Source organism: Zea mays, chromosome 3 (assembly GCF_902167145.1).
Source record: "Zea mays cultivar B73 chromosome 3, Zm-B73-REFERENCE-NAM-5.0, whole genome shotgun sequence".
NCBI lineage: Eukaryota > Viridiplantae > Streptophyta > Magnoliopsida > Poales > Poaceae > Zea > Zea mays.
The window spans coordinates 188,407,227-188,427,180 of NC_050098.1; the positions used below are offsets into that span (position 1 = coordinate 188,407,227).

At 54.9% G+C, this 19,954-nt stretch overlaps 1 protein-coding gene across 1 annotated transcript; it reads left to right on the top strand.

Annotated features, from left to right (window-relative positions):
• Window positions 1–16,651: 16,651 nt before the first annotated feature.
• LOC103651049 (uncharacterized) lies at window positions 16,652–18,168 on the top strand. Its single transcript, XM_008676644.1, has one exon. The coding sequence runs from the start codon at window positions 16,761–16,763 to the stop codon at window positions 17,892–17,894; it is 1,134 nt and encodes a 377-aa protein (XP_008674866.1). The 5' UTR covers window positions 16,652–16,760; the 3' UTR covers window positions 17,895–18,168.
• The last annotated feature ends 1,786 nt before the right edge of the window (window positions 18,169–19,954 follow it).

A 19,954-nucleotide genomic window follows, 5' to 3' on the forward strand; every position in this document is an offset into this window, starting at 1 on the left:
TACCGCCTCTTAAGGAAGACCGAGTGTTTCGCTTGGACCCCTGAGGCCGAGGAAGCCCTCAGGAACCTGAAGGCGCTCCTTACAAAGGCGCCTCTCTTGGTGCCCCCAGCTGATGGAGAAGCCCTCTTGGTCTACGTCGCCGCCACCACTCAGGTGGTTAGCGCCGCGATTGTGGTCGAGAGGCAAGAGGAAGGGCATGCACTGCCCGTTCAGAGGCCAGTCTACTTCGTCAGCGAGGTACTGTCCGAGACCAAGATCCGCTACCCACAAGTTCAGAAGCTGCTGTATGCTGTGATCCTGACGAGGCGGAAGTTACGACACTACTTCGAGTCTCATCCGGTAACTGTGGTGTCATCCTTCCCCCTGGGGGAGATCATCCAGTGCCGAGAGGCCTCGGGTAGGATCGCAAAGTGGGCGGTGGAAATCATGGGCGAAACAATCTCGTTCGCCCCTCGGAAGGCCATCAAGTCCCAGGTGTTGGTGGACTTCGTGGCCGAATGGGTCGACACCCAGCTGCCGACGGCTCCGATCCAACCGGAGCTCTGGACCATGTTTTTCGACGGGTCGCTGATGAAGACAGGAGCCGGCGCGGGCCTGCTCTTCATCTCGCCCCTCGGAAAGCACCTGCGCTACGTGCTACGCCTCCATTTCCCGGTGTCCAACAATGTGGCCGAGTACGAAGCTCTGGTCAACGAGTTGCGGATCGCCATCGAGCTAGGGGTCAGACGCCTCGACGCCCGCGGTGATTCGCAGCTCGTCATCGACCAAGTCATGAAGAACTCCCACTGCCGCGACCCGAAGATGGAGGCCTACTGCGATGAGGTTCGGCGCCTGGAAGACAAGTTCTTCGGGCTCGAGCTCAACCACATCGCTCGGCGCTACAACGAGACTGCAGACGAGCTGGCAAAAATAGCCTCGGGGCGAACGACGGTCCCCCCGGACGTCTTCTCCCGGGATCTGCATCAACCCTCCGTCAAGATCGACGACGCGCCCGAGCCCGAGGCACCCTTGGCTCAGCCCGAGGTACCCTCGGCCCCCGAAGCCGAGGCGTTGAACGTCGAGGAGGAGCAGAGCGGGGCCACGCCTAATCGAGATTGGCAGACCCCGTACCTGCGATATCTCCGCCAGGGAGAGCTACCCCTCGACCAAGCCGAGGCTCGGTGGGTGGCTCGATGCGCCAAGTCGTTCGTCTTGCTGGGCGACGAGGAGGAGCTCTACCACCGGAGCCCCTCGGGCATCCTCCAGCGATGCATCTCCATCGCCGAAGGTCAGGAACTCCTGCAAGAAATACACTCGGGGGCTTGCGGCCATCATGCAGCGCCTCGAGCCCTTGTCGGGAATGCCTTCCGGCAAGGCTTCTACTGGCCAACGGCGGTGGCTGACGCCACTAGAATTGTCCGCACCTGCGAAGGGTGCCAATTCTATGCGAAGCAGACCCACCTGCCCGCTCAGGCTCTGCAGACGATACCCATCACCTGGCCCTTTGCTGTATGGGGTCTGGACCTCGTCGGTCCCTTGCAGAAGGCGCCCGGGGGCTACACGCACCTGCTGGTCGCCATCGACAAATTCTCCAAGTGGATCGAGGTTCGACCCCTGAACAGCATCAGGTCCGAGCAGGCGGTGGCGTTCTTCACCAACATCATCCATCGCTTCGGGGTCCCAAACTCCATCATCACCGACAACGGTACCCAGTTAACCGGCAAAAAATTCTTGGATTTTTGCGAGGATCACCACATTCGGGTGGACTGGGCCGCCGTGGCTCATCCCATGTCGAATGGGCAAGTAGAGCGTGCCAACGGCATGATTCTACAAGGGCTCAAGCCTCGGATTTACAACAGCCTCAACAAGTTCGGCAAGCGATGGATGAAGGAACTCCCCTCGGTGGTCTGGAGCCTAAGGACGACGCCGAGCCGTGCCACGGGTTTCACGCCGTTCCTCCTGGTCTACGGGGCTGAGGCCATCTTGCCCACTGACATGGAATACAGCTCCCCGAGGACGAGGGCCTATACCGATCAAAGCAACCAAGCTAGCCGAGAAGAATCGCTGGACCAGCTGGAAGAGGCTCGGGACAAGGCCTTACTACACTCGGCGCGGTACCAGCAGTCCCTGCGACGCTACCACGCCCGAGGGGTCCGGCCCCGAGACCTCCAGGTGGGCGACCTGGTGCTTCGGCTGCGGCAAGACGCCCGGGGGAGGCACAAACTCACGCCCCCCTGGGAGGGGTCGTTCGTCATCGCCAAAGTTCTGAAGCCCGGAACGTACAAGCTGGCCAACAATCAAGGCGAGATCTACGGCAACGCTTGGAACATCAAACAGCTACGTCGCTTCTACCCTTAAGATGTTTTCAAGTTGTTCATATACCTCGCACCCACGCAAAGTTTAGTCATCAAGGAAGGGTCGGCCTCGCCTCGGCAAAGCCCGACCCTCCCTCGGGGGCTAAAAGGGGGGAGACCCCCTCTGCGTCGAAATTTTCCTCGAAAAAGGATCTCTTTTTGGTAGAATTTCTTTCGTACTTTTTGACTACTTCGAAAAACGGATCCTGGAAATGACGGAGTACACGTAAGCAGCCAAGGCTGACCGAGCCAAGGGACTCCTACGCCTCCGGGATACAGATACCTCACTCATCACCTTCTGCGATAAGTAACTCGCGTTCGGATAAAGTGATTCCGCGGATCGAACAAGTCTTCACGTTCGGAAGCTCTTCTGCCGAGGCGATCCTTCAAGCCTTCTCGACTGAATCGGTGACAAGGCCTCATGGACGGGCGAAAGTACGCGTAAGCGGCAAGGCCGACCGAGCCGAGGGACTCCCACGCCTCTGGGATACGGATACCTCACTCGTCACCTTCCGCGAGAAGCAACTCGCGCCCACGCAAACATCCCTGTTACCGACGGAAAGTCCAGATGCTCGAAACAAGAGGAAAGGAGACGCGGCTTTACAACGCAGCGAGGGTGCGTTTTCTGGCCTCGGCGGCCGCAGAAGGCACACGCTACAAGATAATCTGATCCTGCAGGCTCGGGTCTTCACGCTGAAGGGGGCTGTAGCGCCCTCGGCATCGACGACGCCTTCAGCAAGGTCCGACCCAGCCTCGGACGGCGACGCGGTCCAGGGACTTCTCCGGGAATCCGGCCCGAGCAGGTGGCTCGGCCGGTTACCCCTGGGGCCTCGGCCAAGCATCTTCCAAGGGCGCCAGCCCGACCCGAGGCCTCGGCTGATCGACTCCGGCGTCAGCCCCGCTGACGGGCAACCCGGCTAGGCTCCGGCCAACCAGGTTCCCATTTTCGAGCCAACTCCGCCTCTGTTCGTACTGATATCGCTACCCCTGGCCTCGGCTCATCGAAGAGCGGCCAAGGGGTCCCTTTAACTAAGCTAGAGGAGCCTCAGACAACAAGGCCGATCGAGCCGAGGGATTCCTACGCCTCCGGGATACGGATACCTCACTCGTCACCTTGACACGGGGCGACTCATGCCTGGTGAAGCGGTTCAGATAATCAACAGGCGAGACTTAGTGCTCGAAAATAAGGAAGAAACACGGCTCCGTGCCGAAATTACATACATGTTCAGGCCTCGACAGCCACAATGAACAAAAAACACTGGCATTCGAAGTGCCATTACAAACGGAACTCCGGTTCCCCCTCCGCAGGTACGAACAACCCCACTCCGAGGGGGAAGGCCTGCGGAGCAACGGAAGGCCGACGAACGGCGCGCCGTCACCTGCTCCAGCAGCGGCGACGACGACGACTTCTGCTCCGGGGGGTCGAACAGCGGCAGCGCCGACCTCAGGGCGGGTGCTGCTGCCAGGAGGCCCCGCCCACGCCAAAACTTGTGAGGCAAGGGCGGGCAGAAGTCCGCAGAGTTGAAGGTCGGTCCGTGGCCAGCCTTGGCTATCTCACCGGCAGAAGAACCTCTTCAAGCTGCCGTGGCGGACGCCGGCGCCGCGAGCGGCTCCAAAGCCACTCGCGTCCGAGAGCCAGGCACGGTGTAGCTGCCAGCGCCACGGACGACGACCGCCCTTCCCTCTGATCACTGAGTGAAGGAGCGGGCCGCCGCCCACGCGGGGGCCGACCTCAACTCGGCGCACTCCCCTCCCCAGCCCTGGTGATGAAAATCCTTGAGGCTGAGGGAGGGGCAGAGGCCGCAGCCCGGCTCGCTTTCCCCCACCATCAAGCCGGAGGTCACCATCCTGGGTGACCGCCGGTGGGGGGATGCGGCCTAGCTGCATGATGAAAATCCTTGAAGCCGAACGATGGCTGAAAGGTACCAACTCCCACGGAGTTGCGTTCCTCCAACGAGGAGGCGGAAAGATGGCGGATACCCCCCATCCGGGGGCTTGGAAGATGGAAAGACACGACGCATAAGGGAGGAAGAAGACATGGTTGCCTTCCAAAAGGGGTCGCCCTCCTTTTAAAGGCGACTCTCCCTATGTGCGCCCCCAAACGCCACGGGCCGAGTCTTCTCCAACACGCTCCAAGGCCCTCCCCTGCGGCGCGGGGGCTGGGTCCCGCATGTCATGCAAACCGGCTCAGAGCAGAAGAAGCCAAACCGCCGCGCGTGGTGCACGCAACCGCCCAGCGGTTACAAGCGACCCCCCACTTTTGCCCAGACCAACGGGCGGAAGGGGCGGGCAGCCATGCAGGTGGCATGCAACCGCGCCAGGTGGGCACGCTTCTTCGACTCCTGACACGCCAGCTTGGAGGCCCAGGCCCACGCGTCACGCAACCAGCGCGCCAGTTGCTACATGCAAGCAACCGCACCGCCACTTGTACCACCGTCGCACCTCTTCGGTTGCGGAGCCTATGCCGCGACTCGAGGCGACCCAGCGCACGACCCAGCAGCGCCAGCCTGGCGCAACGGTCAATACGGCCGAAAGTGGGCCGACAGTAATGACGGTGGCAGGCGGGCGGGAGCAGCGGTCACGTCGTCAGCCAGGCTCACGTCCCATCCGGGAACAACAAGAGAGCCTCCTCCCACGGCGTGAAGACGGAGCGCCCGTGATCCGTTCCTCGAACGGCTCGCGCACGCGCAACGGCCGCCCCGCCAACCAGACACCCCGTCGCATTAACTCCGTGACGGGACACGCGGCGCCTCTGGTAGGAGAAGCGGGCGACGCTTCACCTTCGCCGTAATAACCGCGCCAAAAAAGGTACGCCACGTCGTTCGATTTCGTATCCTTTTCCTTTTTCCTCTTTCTCTATCTCTTGCAACAGGGACCGGGAAAGGGGGATACCCCGAAAAGGACCCTTCTCTATGAAGGAACCGGGCTCCGAGCCCCCCCTACTGATCAGAGGTTCGAAGGCTGGCCCTCCGAGGGGTTCAACAGTCGCCTCAGATCACGTGGGCCCGACACCCACTACTGGTCAGGGGTTCGAAGGCCAGCCCCCCGAAGGGCTCCATGGCCGCCTCAGGCTACTCGGGCTCCGCGCCCATTACTGATCAGGGGTTCGAAGCCTGGCCCCCGAAGGGTTCACAGTCGCCTCAGACGCCGAGCGAGGGATGACCAGGGGTACGTTCGATACATAACCGAGGCTCGGGCTGCGCTCCCGAGGTACCCTAGGACATTTCCGAGACCAGCGGGAACGATCTTGTAACGGAATCCCATCGGAGGGAGGCATCGAGCCCTCGGACCCCGTCGCCAGGGGACCGGGTCCGGCAGATCACCCGCAGGTACTTTTGGGCGTGCCTCTGGGCCCCTAGCCGACCCCCAACGAACGGGGCACGGACGTCCACTCGGATTACCCGCCTGCAGCTCACCGGAGACACCATGTTCGGTGCCCATCGAGGGTAACATGGCGCTCTCCCCCCTCCTCCTTGCGGAAAGGCGACGCAGGGGCGTATGTAAAAAAGCCGAGTTTGTCCCTGATCGTCCTCTCGCCCTGTGCGGAGGCTCGGGGGCTGCTCTCGCAAACCCGGCTCCGGCCAAACCGTTGACAGCGTCAACATACCAGCCCGAGAGCTTGGGCCCCGACCGTGCACCCGGGCTACGGCCAGTTCGCATGAGGGAACAACCAGACCAGCCGAAGCATTACGCAAGGCATTAAGACCTCGAAGGAGTGAAATCACTCCTCCAAGGCCTCGGGGGCTACACCCGGCGGGTGCGCTCGCGCGCACCCACCGGAACAAAATGCAACCGAGAAAGGCTGGTCCCCTTGCAAAAAAGTGCGACGAAAGCCTCCAAGCGAGTGCTAACACTCCCTTCGAGGCTCGGGGGCTACTGTCGGGGACCATAATTAGGGGTACCCTCAAGGCGCCTAATTCTTAGCTGGTAACCCCCATCAGCATAAAGCTGCAAAGGCCTGATGGGTGCGATTAAGTCAGGGATCAGTCCATACGAGTGACTCGATCACGCTTCGCCCGAGCCTAGCCTCGGCCAAGGGCAGCCGACCTCGAGGGACTTCCGTCTCGCCCGAGGCCCCCCTTTTTTACGGCGGACACATCTCCGGCTCACCCGAGGCCTTGGCTTCGCTCAGAAGCAACCCTGACTAAATCGCCGCACCGACTGACCGAGTTGCAGGAGCATTTAACGCAAAGGTGGCCTGACACCTTTATCCTGACGCGCGCCCCCCCGGCAGAGTCGAAGTGACCGTCGTCACTCCGCCACTCCACTGACCGGTCTGACAGGACAGCGCCGCCTGCGCCACTCCGACTGCAGTGCCACTCGACAGAGTGAGTCTGACAGACAGTCAGGCCTTGCCAAAGGCGCCATAGGAAACTCTGCTCCGCCCGACCCAGGGCTCGGACTCGGGCTAAGACCCGGAAGACGGCGAACTCCGCTCCGCCCGACCCCAGGGCTCGGACTCGGGCTAAGACCCGGAAGACGGCGAACTCCGCTCCGCCCGACCCAGGGCTCAGACTCGGGCTAAGACCCGGAAGACGGCGAACTCCGCTCCACCCGACCCAGGGCTCGGACTCGGGCTAAGACCCGGAAGACGGCGAACTCCGCTCCGCCCGACCCAGGGCTCGGACTCGGGCTCAGCCCAGAAGACGACGAACTCCGTTCGCCCGACCCCAGGTCTCGGACTCCGCCCTGGCCTCTGCCGAACAATCTCCGCCTCGCCCGACCCGGGGGCTCGGGCTCGGCCTCGGCAACAGAAGACAGACTCGACCTCGGCTTCGGAGGAGCCCCCACGTCGCCCGGCCTAGGACGCAGGCCCGCCACGTCAACAGGAAGCGCCATCATCATCCTCCCCCGAGCCAACTCGGGTCACGGAGAACAAGACCGGCGTCCCATCTGGCTAGCTCCGCCAGACGGGCAATGATGGCGCCCCACAAGCTCTGTGACGACGACGGCTCTCAGCTCTCTTACGAAAGCGGGGCGACGTCAGCAAGGACTCGACCGCTCCGACAGCTGTCCCTCTGCCAGGCTCCGTTGCTCCTCCGACAGCCACGACATCACGCCAGCAGGGTGCCAAGATCTCTCCGGCTGCCACATTGGCATGTACTTAGGGCGCTAGCTCTCCCTCCGCTAGACACGTAGCACTCTGCTGCACCCCCCATTGTACACCTGGATCCTCTCCTTACGACTATAAAAGGAAGGACCAGGGCCTTCTCAGAGAAGGTTGGCCGCGCGGGGACGAGGACGAGACAGGCGCTCTCTTGGGGCCGCTCGCTTCCCTCACCCGCGTGGACGCTTGTAACCCCCTACTGCAAGCGCACCTGACCTGGGCGCGGGACGAACACGAAGGCCGCGGGATCTCCACCTCTCTCACGCCCGTCTCCGGCCACCTCGCCTCTCCCCCCTTCGCGCTCGCCCACGCGCTCGACCCATCTGGGCTGGGGCACGCGGCACACTCACTCGTCGGCTCGGGGACCCCCCGGTCTCGAAACGCCGACAGATTCCTTGGCTATTTTCAGTACTATAAATATTTTGTAAGTAACCAGAAATTTTCCTTTTAAAGGCTGCTAAAAAGTAAAAACATATTGATCAGTCACAGAATTAGCACACATAACTTGAAACATAATTTACTCAAACCTCTGCATTTACTTTTTTAGAAAAAGTTTTAACACATGACGTAGAAATAAAGATAGGTTCAAACAGTAACAAAACGGACCTCTCTAAAACATTTTTATACGCAATATATAATGTTGCATCGACAGTTGTTATTATCCGTTGACAATAATATATAGTAGAAACACAGACATCTACTCTAAACTTAACAATTGCTTGTATACTTGTATCGATCTTGCATATATGGAAGCCGTCAAACTACAATCAGTAATTGCATTCTATCACTCTAAAGTACAAATATTTTTACCTTTTCTTAGCCTGTCTCTTAATAGCTGAATTTTTGGAACAGTGATAGATAATCTAAATCAATGATACATGACTCGTATAAAAGAAAGCTTATGGCAACACAAACATTTTCATACAGCGCAGAAGAAATCAGAGCACCAAATCAAAGATAGTTGCACGCCAAATTGAACCTTTAATAATAAGTGCAAACTGGAATCATTTAGGAGATGCAGATTTCACTAACCGTGCTGATGTGATCCTCGTGCAGTGCTCCAGGACCAAGACCCTGGTCCTCCTCAACTGCCTCGACACCAATCTGTTGCAGGGTAGACCAAATCAGAGCACCAAATCAATGATAGGTGGACGCCAAACTAACCATCACACTTCTCGATTTTCCAGTCAAGATTGCTAAGAAATATAAGGAAGAACCCAATTGATGTTCTTGGCTGTGCACAAGGGAAAAGAGGCTCCTTTGATGCACTCACCCTTGGGATCGAAGCACGCGGCGACGCTCGGTGGAGTCGCAGATCACGAGCCGTGCAAGCAGGCTGGCCCTCCACATCCGCTTCTGCGCGGTGGGGCGAAGCCCATCCAGCGCGAACCTGACTCCGTGACCTCCCACCCTCCTCTGCTTCTTGCCTCGCCCTGCCCCTTTCTATACCAAGACAAGTGAGTTTGGCGAGGACGGTCTCCTCAGACTTCCTGGTGGAGAGCTCGAGGACGGGGTCGGGGTTGACATCGGCTTCAGAGGCGCGGTCGGAGAGGGCTCTACTAAGGTGGAGGTGGCAGAAGGGGCGTCTTCGTGTCGGGCGACTCGGCCGGCGGCACCATCGCGCACCACGTGGTCGTGCGCTTCGGCGGCTCGCCCGCGGACCTGGCCCCGTCGCCGTGCGGGGATACGTCCAGCTCATGCCCTTCTTCGGCGGCGTGGCGCGCATGCGGTCGGAGGCCGAGTGCCCCGCCGACACCTTCCTCGACCGGCCCCTCAACGACCGCTACTGGCGCCTGGCGCTGCCGGAGGGCGCCACGCCCGACCACCCCGTGGCCAACCCGTTCGGCCCGGGCGCGCCGCCGTTGGACGCCGTCGAGTTCGCGCCCACCCTGGTCGTCGTCGGCGGCCGCGACCTCCTCCACGACCGCGCCGTCGACTACGCCGCCAGGCTCAGGGCCGCCAGGAAGCCCGTCGTGGTTAGGGACTTCCACGGCCAGCAGCACGGATTCTTCACCATCGACCCCTGGTCCGACGCCTCCGCCGAGCTCATGCGCGTCATCAAGCGCTTCGTCGAGGCGGTTGCCGAGGGGAGGGGGAGAAGACGAGGCGGCGGAGCGCACGGAGGGAGATGGATGGGAGAGCCAGCCAGCCAGGTGCGCGACGGGAGAGATGGCATTTGGAGGGGACGAACTCAGAGCGAGAATTGATAGAGTTCGGGTCCGTGGCTAGACACGCGTCAAATGCGCGATGGTCGGAGACCCGTGAAGCGCGGAGAAGAGCCGAAACCCGAGCGTCTTTTAACTAAAGGTAATTCATTGCTTGCTCGACCAAATGATTCTTTCTAAGCCTAGAATGTTAAGAGCCAACCATGTATAATACATAACAAAATATCTAGTATGAGGACGCACCCAGAGAGAACAAATAAGTTGATTACTCATTGAGCTCTAATAATCATGTGTCATTTGACCACTACCTAGCAGAGTAGCAGTTCAACTAGTAGGATAACCTGTTTCAATAGACAAACAACTTTTTTTATACAAAAGTAGACCCCACATCCTAGTTTTTTTAGATCAACATAAAGTAGGATATGCCATTGAGAGATCAGAGATATGCTATAACATCATACTCGAGGACAAGAAAATGTCGGTCAAAAAATCACCAAAACAAAGTCAAAATCTCCCTCTCCCCTTTATCACAGCACACCCTGCGAAGATCTGAACCAAAACACCACGGATGTCTAACCCTATGACCTCCTCGAGCTAGAACATAATACTAACACTATCACCAACAACTTATCCTCCATCCCTATATTTAAACTTCACTTTGCGAACAATGCAGTCTACAGTACAAAATAATGTTTTAGATAACCATATAGATAAATTACTGAACACGGTCTATTAGAGGCTAATCGAGTACACATCCAAAAAGTGGATCCAATACTTGGAGCAATAAAAGACTAAGGCAGGTACAAAAGCAGAGAAAAGAGATCGAACACGCATCATAAGATTTCCCTGAGGGCCTATTTGTTTTAATCCCAATTCATATGAATTGAAGAGGATTGAGTAGATTTAAATTCTAAATAAATTAAAATATCTTCTAATCCATATAATCCACGTTGGACGGAAATAACCGAAAAAATGTTTGAGGTGCTCAAAAACCTTAGTCCATGTCCACAAAGAGGATACACAACGAGGACGAAGCAATAACTGTGTCACGCTGAGAGCAACTCCAAGAGATTAGCTAAAAAGACTAAATAGATTTTATAGAAAAAGAGTAGGTTAATCCAATAGACTCGATAAACCTATGAACTGAACAGAATGGAGAGTAAAATAGGTGATTCAAAAATAGAGAACGGACGTAGAGAGATAGATAGAGAGAAACTAAATTTGAAGACAAATCAGGTCCACAGCGCACAAATCACATCTGATCCGATTAGAGTTTATTGGCAGCTCCACAGCGCACAAATCTCAAAGACAAATCAGGGTCAGCTAAAAAAATAAAAATCAGGCAAAAGTAAAAGTGTTACAATACAGTAGATGAAAGTAAAACACATAGACACCAGAAATAGCGAGTCTATTCTTTATTCTGAATATTTAATTAATAATTACAACTTAGAGCTTCCGACAAGATATAAGAGTTTGGTAAAAGCTAACGTACAAACTGATTAGGATATTGTTGGACACCAAAAAGAGGGCGGCGGTCCGCGGTCCGGACGGTCCGCGTCTATGGGCCGGACGGTCCGCGCAAGCGCCGAACAAATTAGGGTTCCGAGTTTTTTGCTATGTTTGTTGCCGAGAATCTCGGGATAAGCTCGGAAATTAGTTTGTAAAGGGTTCAGCCCCCCTCCTCTATAAATAGAGAGGTATACGGCCGATTTATCATCATCAATCGAATCAATACAACTTCTATTCGCATTTATTTTCCAGTACAATTAGGAGTAGCTCTAGTTTAGTTCTAGTTTAGCCTCTTGATCCCCAAATTCTTCGCCTCTCTTCGACTCTACGCCGATTAGAGGGTCTAGGTCGGCCGGCCCAAGCCTAGACAACCCCTAGGATCTCTCCTCCCCGACGGGGTCCCTCCCGGGAGCGAGATTCAGGCCGCCGCAGGCGACTTCTGCCGCCCCTGCGCACGCGCGGACCGTCCGGCCCCAGGGCGCGGACCGTCCGGCCGTCAGGCAGGAAACCCTAGCCCCAGCGCCAGGTCGCGGACTGTCCGGCCCCAGGTCGCGGACCGTCCGCGCCTGACCAGAGAGCACCGCCGCCGGTTCTTCTTGAGTATTTGGCACTCCGAAAAGGCGTCAACATACTTTTTGGCGACTCCGCTGGGGAAAACACATATAGACCTATCAAATCGGCCCTCAATGGCTGGTTCAAAGGATAGCTCTGAAGTTTCCACAAGCAATATCATCACGCCGACATGGGAAACCTTGCCGGCTGAGGAACAACTCCTGTTCGAGGAGCGCCAGGAGCAGCTGATCCAAGAAGCAAAGGCGAAGTTCCTGGCCGACTTCAAGGTGGACAGGAACAACAAAGTCGTTCGGCAACGGGCGACAGATCTGGCTTCGCTCCGACCTACTACGATTAACCCCAATGTAAGTAGCACCAACGAACTCCAATCTCTTAAAGCTTACATAGACGGACAACGAGACCAGTTGCAACGTATCGTAGGGGATATACAAAACGATCATAACAGGCTAGTGTGTGCGCTTGATAAGTCTACTATGGCAAATCTTCCTTCGCACGAGGTTGAATTGAGGTAATACACACGTAATTCATCGGCTACAGGGTGCCACGACCAGTCACAACCCCTTTATGGGATGTCGATAGACATGTACCTTGGGCAACGACAGCCTCCCACGCACATCGGCGATAAATTTGCCGATCTGCGCATGTCCGGACCGTCCGCACGTGAGCGCGGACCGTCCGGGCCAGCAGCGACCGATCCCATTTTTAGAAGCGAATTACCGAGACCTGCACCCAAGCCGCCACATGCCATGCAAACCCTAGATAACCCATTCGGACCGTCTGCGTATGGCGCCAGACAGTCCGAATATAATGTCGGACGGTCCGGCCACATGGCCGGACAGTCCGCGCACGGAGCCGGACGGTCCGCGTATTTAACCGGACGGTCCGACACAGAGTTTTTTGAGAAAGATGGATATCCAACTCCGTATCCGTCCCAGCTAGACTCCCATCTCACCATACGACACACCAGCACCATAATATAATCTATCAAACCCGTGAGAGTGAGTACTTTCCGGCCCCTAGAAGGCCAGAAAGGAATGGCCAGTCCTATGAGCCTCATAGGGCATGCATTAACACGCCGCAAAACCCAAACCAATGGGGAGGAAAACAACATACCAACATCCAAACAAACTCACCCATATTGGGTCAAAGAGCCGGTGGTCTCCCACCGGCTGCCATCGATATAGTAAGGGAAGAAATAGCTGGGGCGTTCCGAGATAAGCTCGGAGTTAGTATAGTCCCCGGGGGGCAGTCATATCGGAGACCTTATGATAGCCAGTTTGACCAGCTCCCATACCCACAGGGGACCAGAATACCCGAACTCGTAAAGTTTTCGGGTGATGAAGAAAAGAGCACGCGTGAGCACATAGACCAGTTCTTAGCACAGTTAGGAGAATTGGCCGACACCGAAGCATTCCGTGTACGTTTATTTTCATTATCTTTAACAGGGACTGCATTCACATGGTATGCCATGCTCCCTCCTAATTCCATTTTGTTGTGGGGAGATTTAGAACAAAAATTTCATGAACATTTCTTCTCTGGCAATTATGAGCTAGATTTAGTAGACTTAGTGGCCCTACGACAAGAAAAGGATGAATCGGTTAGTGATTACATCCGAAGATTCCGGAATACGAGAAACCGATGCTTTCAAATTCATTTAACAGATAAACAACTGGCGGGAATAGCCTTTGATGGATTGCGCTATTATTTAAAAGACAAATTAGAAGGCATCCAGTTCTTTACGCTAGCTCAGTTACATCAGAAAGCTTCGGCTTGTGAAAGCCGAAGCAAAGAACTAGTCAAAACGGTTCATCATAATGTCCATATAGTAGAACACAATCAAAGTAGTTCGGACGGTGAACCAAAGGAAATTTACACTGCCGAAATAGTTTGGCCTGAGCAGGCCAAATCTTCGGCTTGCTCCTCCTTGCAGCCAGTTCAAAAGAAACGACAGGAGGAGATTAAGTTTACATTTAATGTTGGCAAATGTGATAAGATATTCGATGAATTACTAAAAATGGTAACATTAGAATTGATTATATCGTTCCACCTGTCGACGAACTAAAGTGTCGCGCATACTGCAAGTGGCACAACTCATTTTCCCATGCCACTAAAGATTGTAATGTGTTCCGACGGCAAATCCAATCGGCCATTAGAGAGGGACGATTGAAATTTCAGGAGGACACAGAGCCCTTTCCAATGAATATGATCGACTTCAACGGAAAAAGGGTCCTAATTCGGCCCAGCACAGCCGATAAGGGCAAAGACAAAGAAGTCATCATCGGCAACTTACGGGAGGCCGATGGAAACAACAAAATCTCTTGCAGGAAAGTGGTGGCCGAGAAGACTCCTGATGGAGGAGAGACACTGAAAGTGACCATCACAAACTCCGACACTGGGGGGCAAGCGCAGACGAGGGGATATGTGCGAGAACCCATACTACGCATCGCGGACGGTCCGGTGCCCAGGCGCGGACGGTCCGTAACATCACCGGACGGTCCGGAGCGTTCCAGCGGACGGTCCGGCAACGCCGAAGAGCCGCGGCGACCACGTACCTTCAAACCACGACGACCAGAAATAGGTACGTGGAAAACTAACACGTTCAAGGCAACTGGACAATTGGTAAAATCCAGCCTGACCTTTGATCAATTATTGTCTAAATATGTGAAAAAGAAGGCTGGCCCTAGCGACCGGCCACCAAAACGACCTCGCTTACCCACCCAGGTGCGACAGCAGGTTAGGCCGATTGGACCACCACACCAATCGGAAAGGACGGGAGGTCATAATGTTCAATTAAGACCTAACGTACCTGCATGGGCACCTCCACCACCGTATTCACCTATGCCATATCCATACACATACATACCTCCACTATATGTCCCAAATCAAATGTGGGGCATGCCACCATATCCATTTGGGATGCCACAGTACCCCGCTTGGGGGGCACCTCAAACATCTGTATTCAACAGGTTGACATCTCCAGTACAAGACCGATTGAGAGCCCCTCAATCTGGTCCACGAGCACAGGCCCAGCAAGATTGTCGAACAACTCGCCCCCAAAGGCTGACTAATCCAGCAGGGGGGCATACAGCTACAACCTCCAACAGTATGAAAAAAGGAGACGTCATTAAAATAGGAACGTCATATGTCGTCGTACAACAAAATAACGAAGGGCCGATGATTTTTGGTGAATCGGCCAACACAAACAAAAAAGGAGGTACGGCTGCCAACAAAACAGCCGATCCAAAATACTCCATGCCCCGATGGTGCCCATCGGGATTGACACGATCGCAAAAGCGAAAATTACAGCGCCTTAGAGCAAAGGAGAATCAGGAGAAGGAGGCAGAAAAAATATTCAATGACACACATCCGCAGTATCCACCACCACAAAAGAGATGGAGACCAAAGGCCGTTGAAGAAAATCAAACGGCCACAGAGACAGAAAATAAAACGACAAATGTGCAGCTCTTTGCAGGTATGACAGACAGTCCGGCTATAAAGACCGGACCAACCGAACAGGGCGCGGACCGTCCGACCACTGAGGCCGATTTATCCGCAATACACCATGACACCTGCAACGACGTACCAACACACATGGAGGAAGACGACCTGCAAGGAGAAGATCTGGTCGACTACGAAGCTACGCCAGAACACTAAGAAAATTAGGAAAGCAAGGTGACGAATTGGTCAGGACCAGCATGGCGCTTGGCGGTATTGGGACTAACAGTTCGATCAAAGCTAAAGGGGTCACGTCCGTTGAGTCAACCATCAGGACTAAGGCCATTGCGTATTATCCTAGTAAGTGTCAAAATGTCTAAGAAAACCGATGTGATCACATCGAGTTAGTTGCTTTTGGATCGCTCAGCTCCACCAAAAGGCAGGGGGGCATATGTTCGACACCAAAAAGAGGGCGGACGGTCCGGCCCTGAGGCCGGACGGTCCGGGGTCAGGACGGTCCGCGCCTATGGGCCGGACGGTCCGCGTAAGCGCAGAACAGATTAGGGTTCCGAGTTTTTTTGCTATGTTTGTTGCCGAGAATCTCGGGATAAGCTCGGAAATTAGTTTGTAAAGGGTCCAATCCCCCTCCTCTATAAATAGAGAGGTATACGGCCGATTTATCATCATCAATCGAATCAATACAACTTCTATTCGCATTTATTTTCCAGTACAATTAGGAGTAGCTCTAGTTTAGTTCTAGTTTAGCCTCTTGATCCCCAAATTCTTCGCCTCTCTTCGATTCTACGCCGATTAGAGGAATCTAGGTCGGCCGGCCCGAGCCTAGACAACCCCTAGGATCTCTCCTCCCCGACGGGGTCCCTCCCGGGAGCGAGATTCAGGCCGCCACCGGCGACTTCTGCCGCCCCTGCGCACGCGCGGACCGTCCGGCCGTCAGGCAGGAAACCCTAACCCCTGCGCCAGGTCGCGGACCGTCCGGCCCCAGGCCGCGGACCGTCCGCGCCTGACCAGAGAGCACCGCCGCCGGTTCTTCTTAAGTATTTGGCGCTCCGAAAAGGCGTCAACAGATATGATTTATTTTTCTGCTTTTCTTTTAATTAGGGCCAGTTTGAAGACAAGAGAATTAAGAGGGATTTGGAGAGGGTTGAGTGGAAATGAACTAATTTCATTCTAAGTCCCCTCTAATCTTTCTCAATTCTCTTGTCACCTAACATCAAGAGTGGGGAAAGAACAGTTTCAACAACTGTTCACAGGGGAAGAGAAGGACTAGCTGGGGAGACGGCACCGCAGTCCACGAGGGCGGCGTCGGATCCAATTGGCACGATCGTCTCCTTCGTATCGGTCGGCAACCTCCGCCATTAAGATGCTCTCGAGCACACTCACGGGGCGCGAGCAAAGGAGCTCTGACACGCCACCATCCACGACGCTACAGCCCAACGGCCCTCTGCTCGTCTACTTTTTGCACAAAAGCATGCGTCGGCGGGATTGCCTCACCGGCTTTGCTAGTCGTCGCGTGCACTCTTATACGTCCCCCGGCCGCGGCCGCCACCTAGTATGCCGGCGATTCATGGTCACGCGCAGTAGTTACACTTCTGCTCTATCTGGCTCGCGTCGTAATCCATGGATCATACCATCTCCAAGCGCGCCACGGAGAGCCAGTGCAACAATGCCGACGGGCAGCCGCCACCGCTGCTCGACTCGCCGCTCCCCACGCCTCGCCGGTCGTGCACCTCTGTCGACGCGTTACGAATTCGCTGCCGCCGCGACGCATCGCCGCTGCGGACGCATGTGCCGTTCTCCTGGGAGAGCTCCCCGGGCGTGCCAAAGAACAGCGGGTGCGGCAGGGACACGCACAAGAAGGCGCAAGCGATGCCGCCGCCGAGGCCGCCGCCCGGGCGCCTACGACAGCCGTACCTCGCCAGGAACTTGTACTACGGAAACACGAGCGAGGCGAGCAGCGACGACGACGACGACAACAGGTCCTTCTCCGACACACTGGACAGGATCTCCTCGCCCGAGCGGACCGGGTCGTTCGACCGGGTCACGTCGAAGCGCTTCGAGGACATCTTCGTCGGCCGCGCCACGAGCTTTGCCAAGGACCGGACCCAACACCCCGGCGTGGAAGCCACCGACTTGGCGGCCTCGGGCGGGCATCCGAGGCAACCGCGTCGGGACAGCACGCGCCGCAGCCACGATGAGGACCGTCGGTGGGTGCCTAGGCTCCTCAACGACAGCGTCCCCATGCAGCTGATGCAGCGGATCAAAATGGATGCGGACGCCGAGGAGATGACCCCAAGAGCCTGTGGCCTCATGATGTTCTTCCCCTGGAGCGCAAAGCCGGTGGTCTACGGCTTCAGGAACCCGGCGGCGCAGCACGCAACAACGACGACGACGACTCACGCCGGAGCCGATGTGCCTTCACCTTCGCACAGTCGCAGGGTCACCACCACCACCCTACGCGATGTCATTAAGCAAGATAGCCAAGCCGTTAGCAGCGACATGCCGCAGCCGCGCGGAGAAAAGAAGAGGGGCCGCAACGACTTGCCGAGCCGTCGATGGGGCGTGTCGTCGTTGCTTGACACGAGCAAGAAGTACTGCACTGACGCCCGGAAGGCTCTGAGCAAGCTCTCCATCGGACTAGGAGCGGACGGCGGCAGCCCCAGGGTGAACAGGAGTGGCAAGCTGCATGATGGTTTCTCGTCAACGCCGGCGACGCCCGCAAAGTTGACGCAGCTGAAGGCTAACAGAAACTGAGGTGGCTTGAGTGCAGAAATTCTCTGCACATATAGGTATGCACATTCTATGATCTGATGTCCTGATAGATCGAATAAAATAAAGAGTATACTGTATATTTTGTGACGTCTACTGGGTAATCCTGTTACTGTTGGCGTAATGTGCACAAACTGTCATTTGAGCCTGTTATTAGTTCTCCGATCATAAACAAATGTAAGAAATACAACGTTCCTCTCTTGTACAGTACATGGTCATTGATATAATGAGATCAACGCGTGGTAGGCCAGAACAAGTATCAGCGAGCATCTCCAATAGGGTAACTTAAAATAGTGCCCCAAAAATTAAAATATTATATTATTTAAAGTGTTTATGGCATTAAAAATAAATTACGATGATAATGATGTAGAAAGATAAGGATAGGGCACTAGTTTAAGGTGTAGTATATTTGGGTCACTCAATAGTGTGTCCTATTTTCTTGATAAAAAATTATAAAATAGAGCACTGTTGGAACGATTTTTTATATGTTGAGCTCTATATTTCAAAATAGGGCGCCGATTTAAGGCAATGTTGGAGATGCTTTTAGGCGCTACAATCAAACTAGGCACGTGTGGATAGAACGGACTACGGAGTCCATATTCGAGGTGGACCAGATCGAGAAGATACCTCTAAAGAGACAACATACAATACGAGGTAGGGATCCATGCCATGTGGCAATGTGAGTGGCCCCTTACCACTCAAGTCTTCTCTAGGCTCCCTTATGCAACGACCTCTAGTGGGGTCCGGTTGCACCATGTAGCCATACTGGCCTCTTGCCCTTTGTGGACTCGGGTGTTGCCACGTGTCCCTGGTGTCCCATTGGATAGCTCAAACTCCCTTGAGAGGACTCCGAGCTCCTCTAGGAAGAGTCCCTTAAGCATTCGCTCTGTCGACTACTATGCCGACTACTATACAAGCTGAGAGCCCTATGCTCTCGGGCTCCGGAAGGCTCCAACTAGTTGCGGGGTATGAGCACGTCGTGTGTCCTTCGGGCTCCACGAGGACCCTGGTTAAAGGTGGCTCCCGACGACCCTAATCGGGAAGGTTTCCAATGCGCCACGTGGATCGATCGCCCACTCCACGATTGGTCATAGAGTTGGTAGAGTCAGAAGACGTGGCACACCTGTTCGAGGAACATGCATGACTCTAGCAGCATCGTGCCCACTTCCTAGTTGCCAGACCCGAACTTCCAGGACGTGACACCAGTGTGGCACTGTGACAGCGTGGACGTCATGTGCCATGGCCAACCACTTCCCTTTTTGCGGTGTGGACGATGTGCTCGTCGACCTACCACACTATCGATCTCCGGTGTGCACATCCTCGGTCTTCTGCAACATGCGCACGCTTCGCACATGCTCGTGTCATCTGCTATGTGCAAGGTGTGCATCTATATGATCTCGGACATGTATACAAATCTTTAGACTGACGTCAATAGGATTTCTATTATTGTAGGATTGGACAGGCACCAACCTACTAGCCCCACTTGTCATTGTAACCCTATCCCTTTTGGTCAATAAAAAGAAGAGAGAGGCACCATTATAAAGATTCAGTTTCCATTGTTTTCATCGTAGTCGTGTGTCAACACTTTTTGCAAAAAAACTCTTTATAATTCTTTGTAATCAACCTGCGGTTCAAGCTAGCCTCTCTGTTCTGGTTCTCTCTCCACTTTTGCAAAAAAAAATCTTATATTTCTTTATAATCAACATACGGTTCAAACCTTACTTACCCTGGCTGCCTTCCCAATTTTGCAAAAAAAAAGAACTCTTATATATTTTTTTTATAATCATCATGTGATTCAAAGCCGTTGCAAGGCACAGACATTGCAGTAGTGTTTCTTGAGGAGGGAATTTTGTGAGTCAGAATTGTGCCGCTGTGCAGTCTTCTTTTGTGCTCGTGGTCGTGGAGTAGCCACGGTGGAACCCAGCCTGGTGATGTGAAGAAGAACCCATTATCTAGCGGCCGACTGCTATTGTTGAAACGAGCTAGAAAAGGACTAGCGTACCTAGGGATGGCAATGGGTACGGGTATGGGTAAATAACCGCGGA

What these genes read in the sequence shown, in the direction of transcription:
- LOC103651049 (XM_008676644.1), top strand. Translation starts at nt 16,761, where the DNA reads ATGGATCATACCATCTCCAAGCGCGCCACGGAGAGCCAGTGCAACAAT.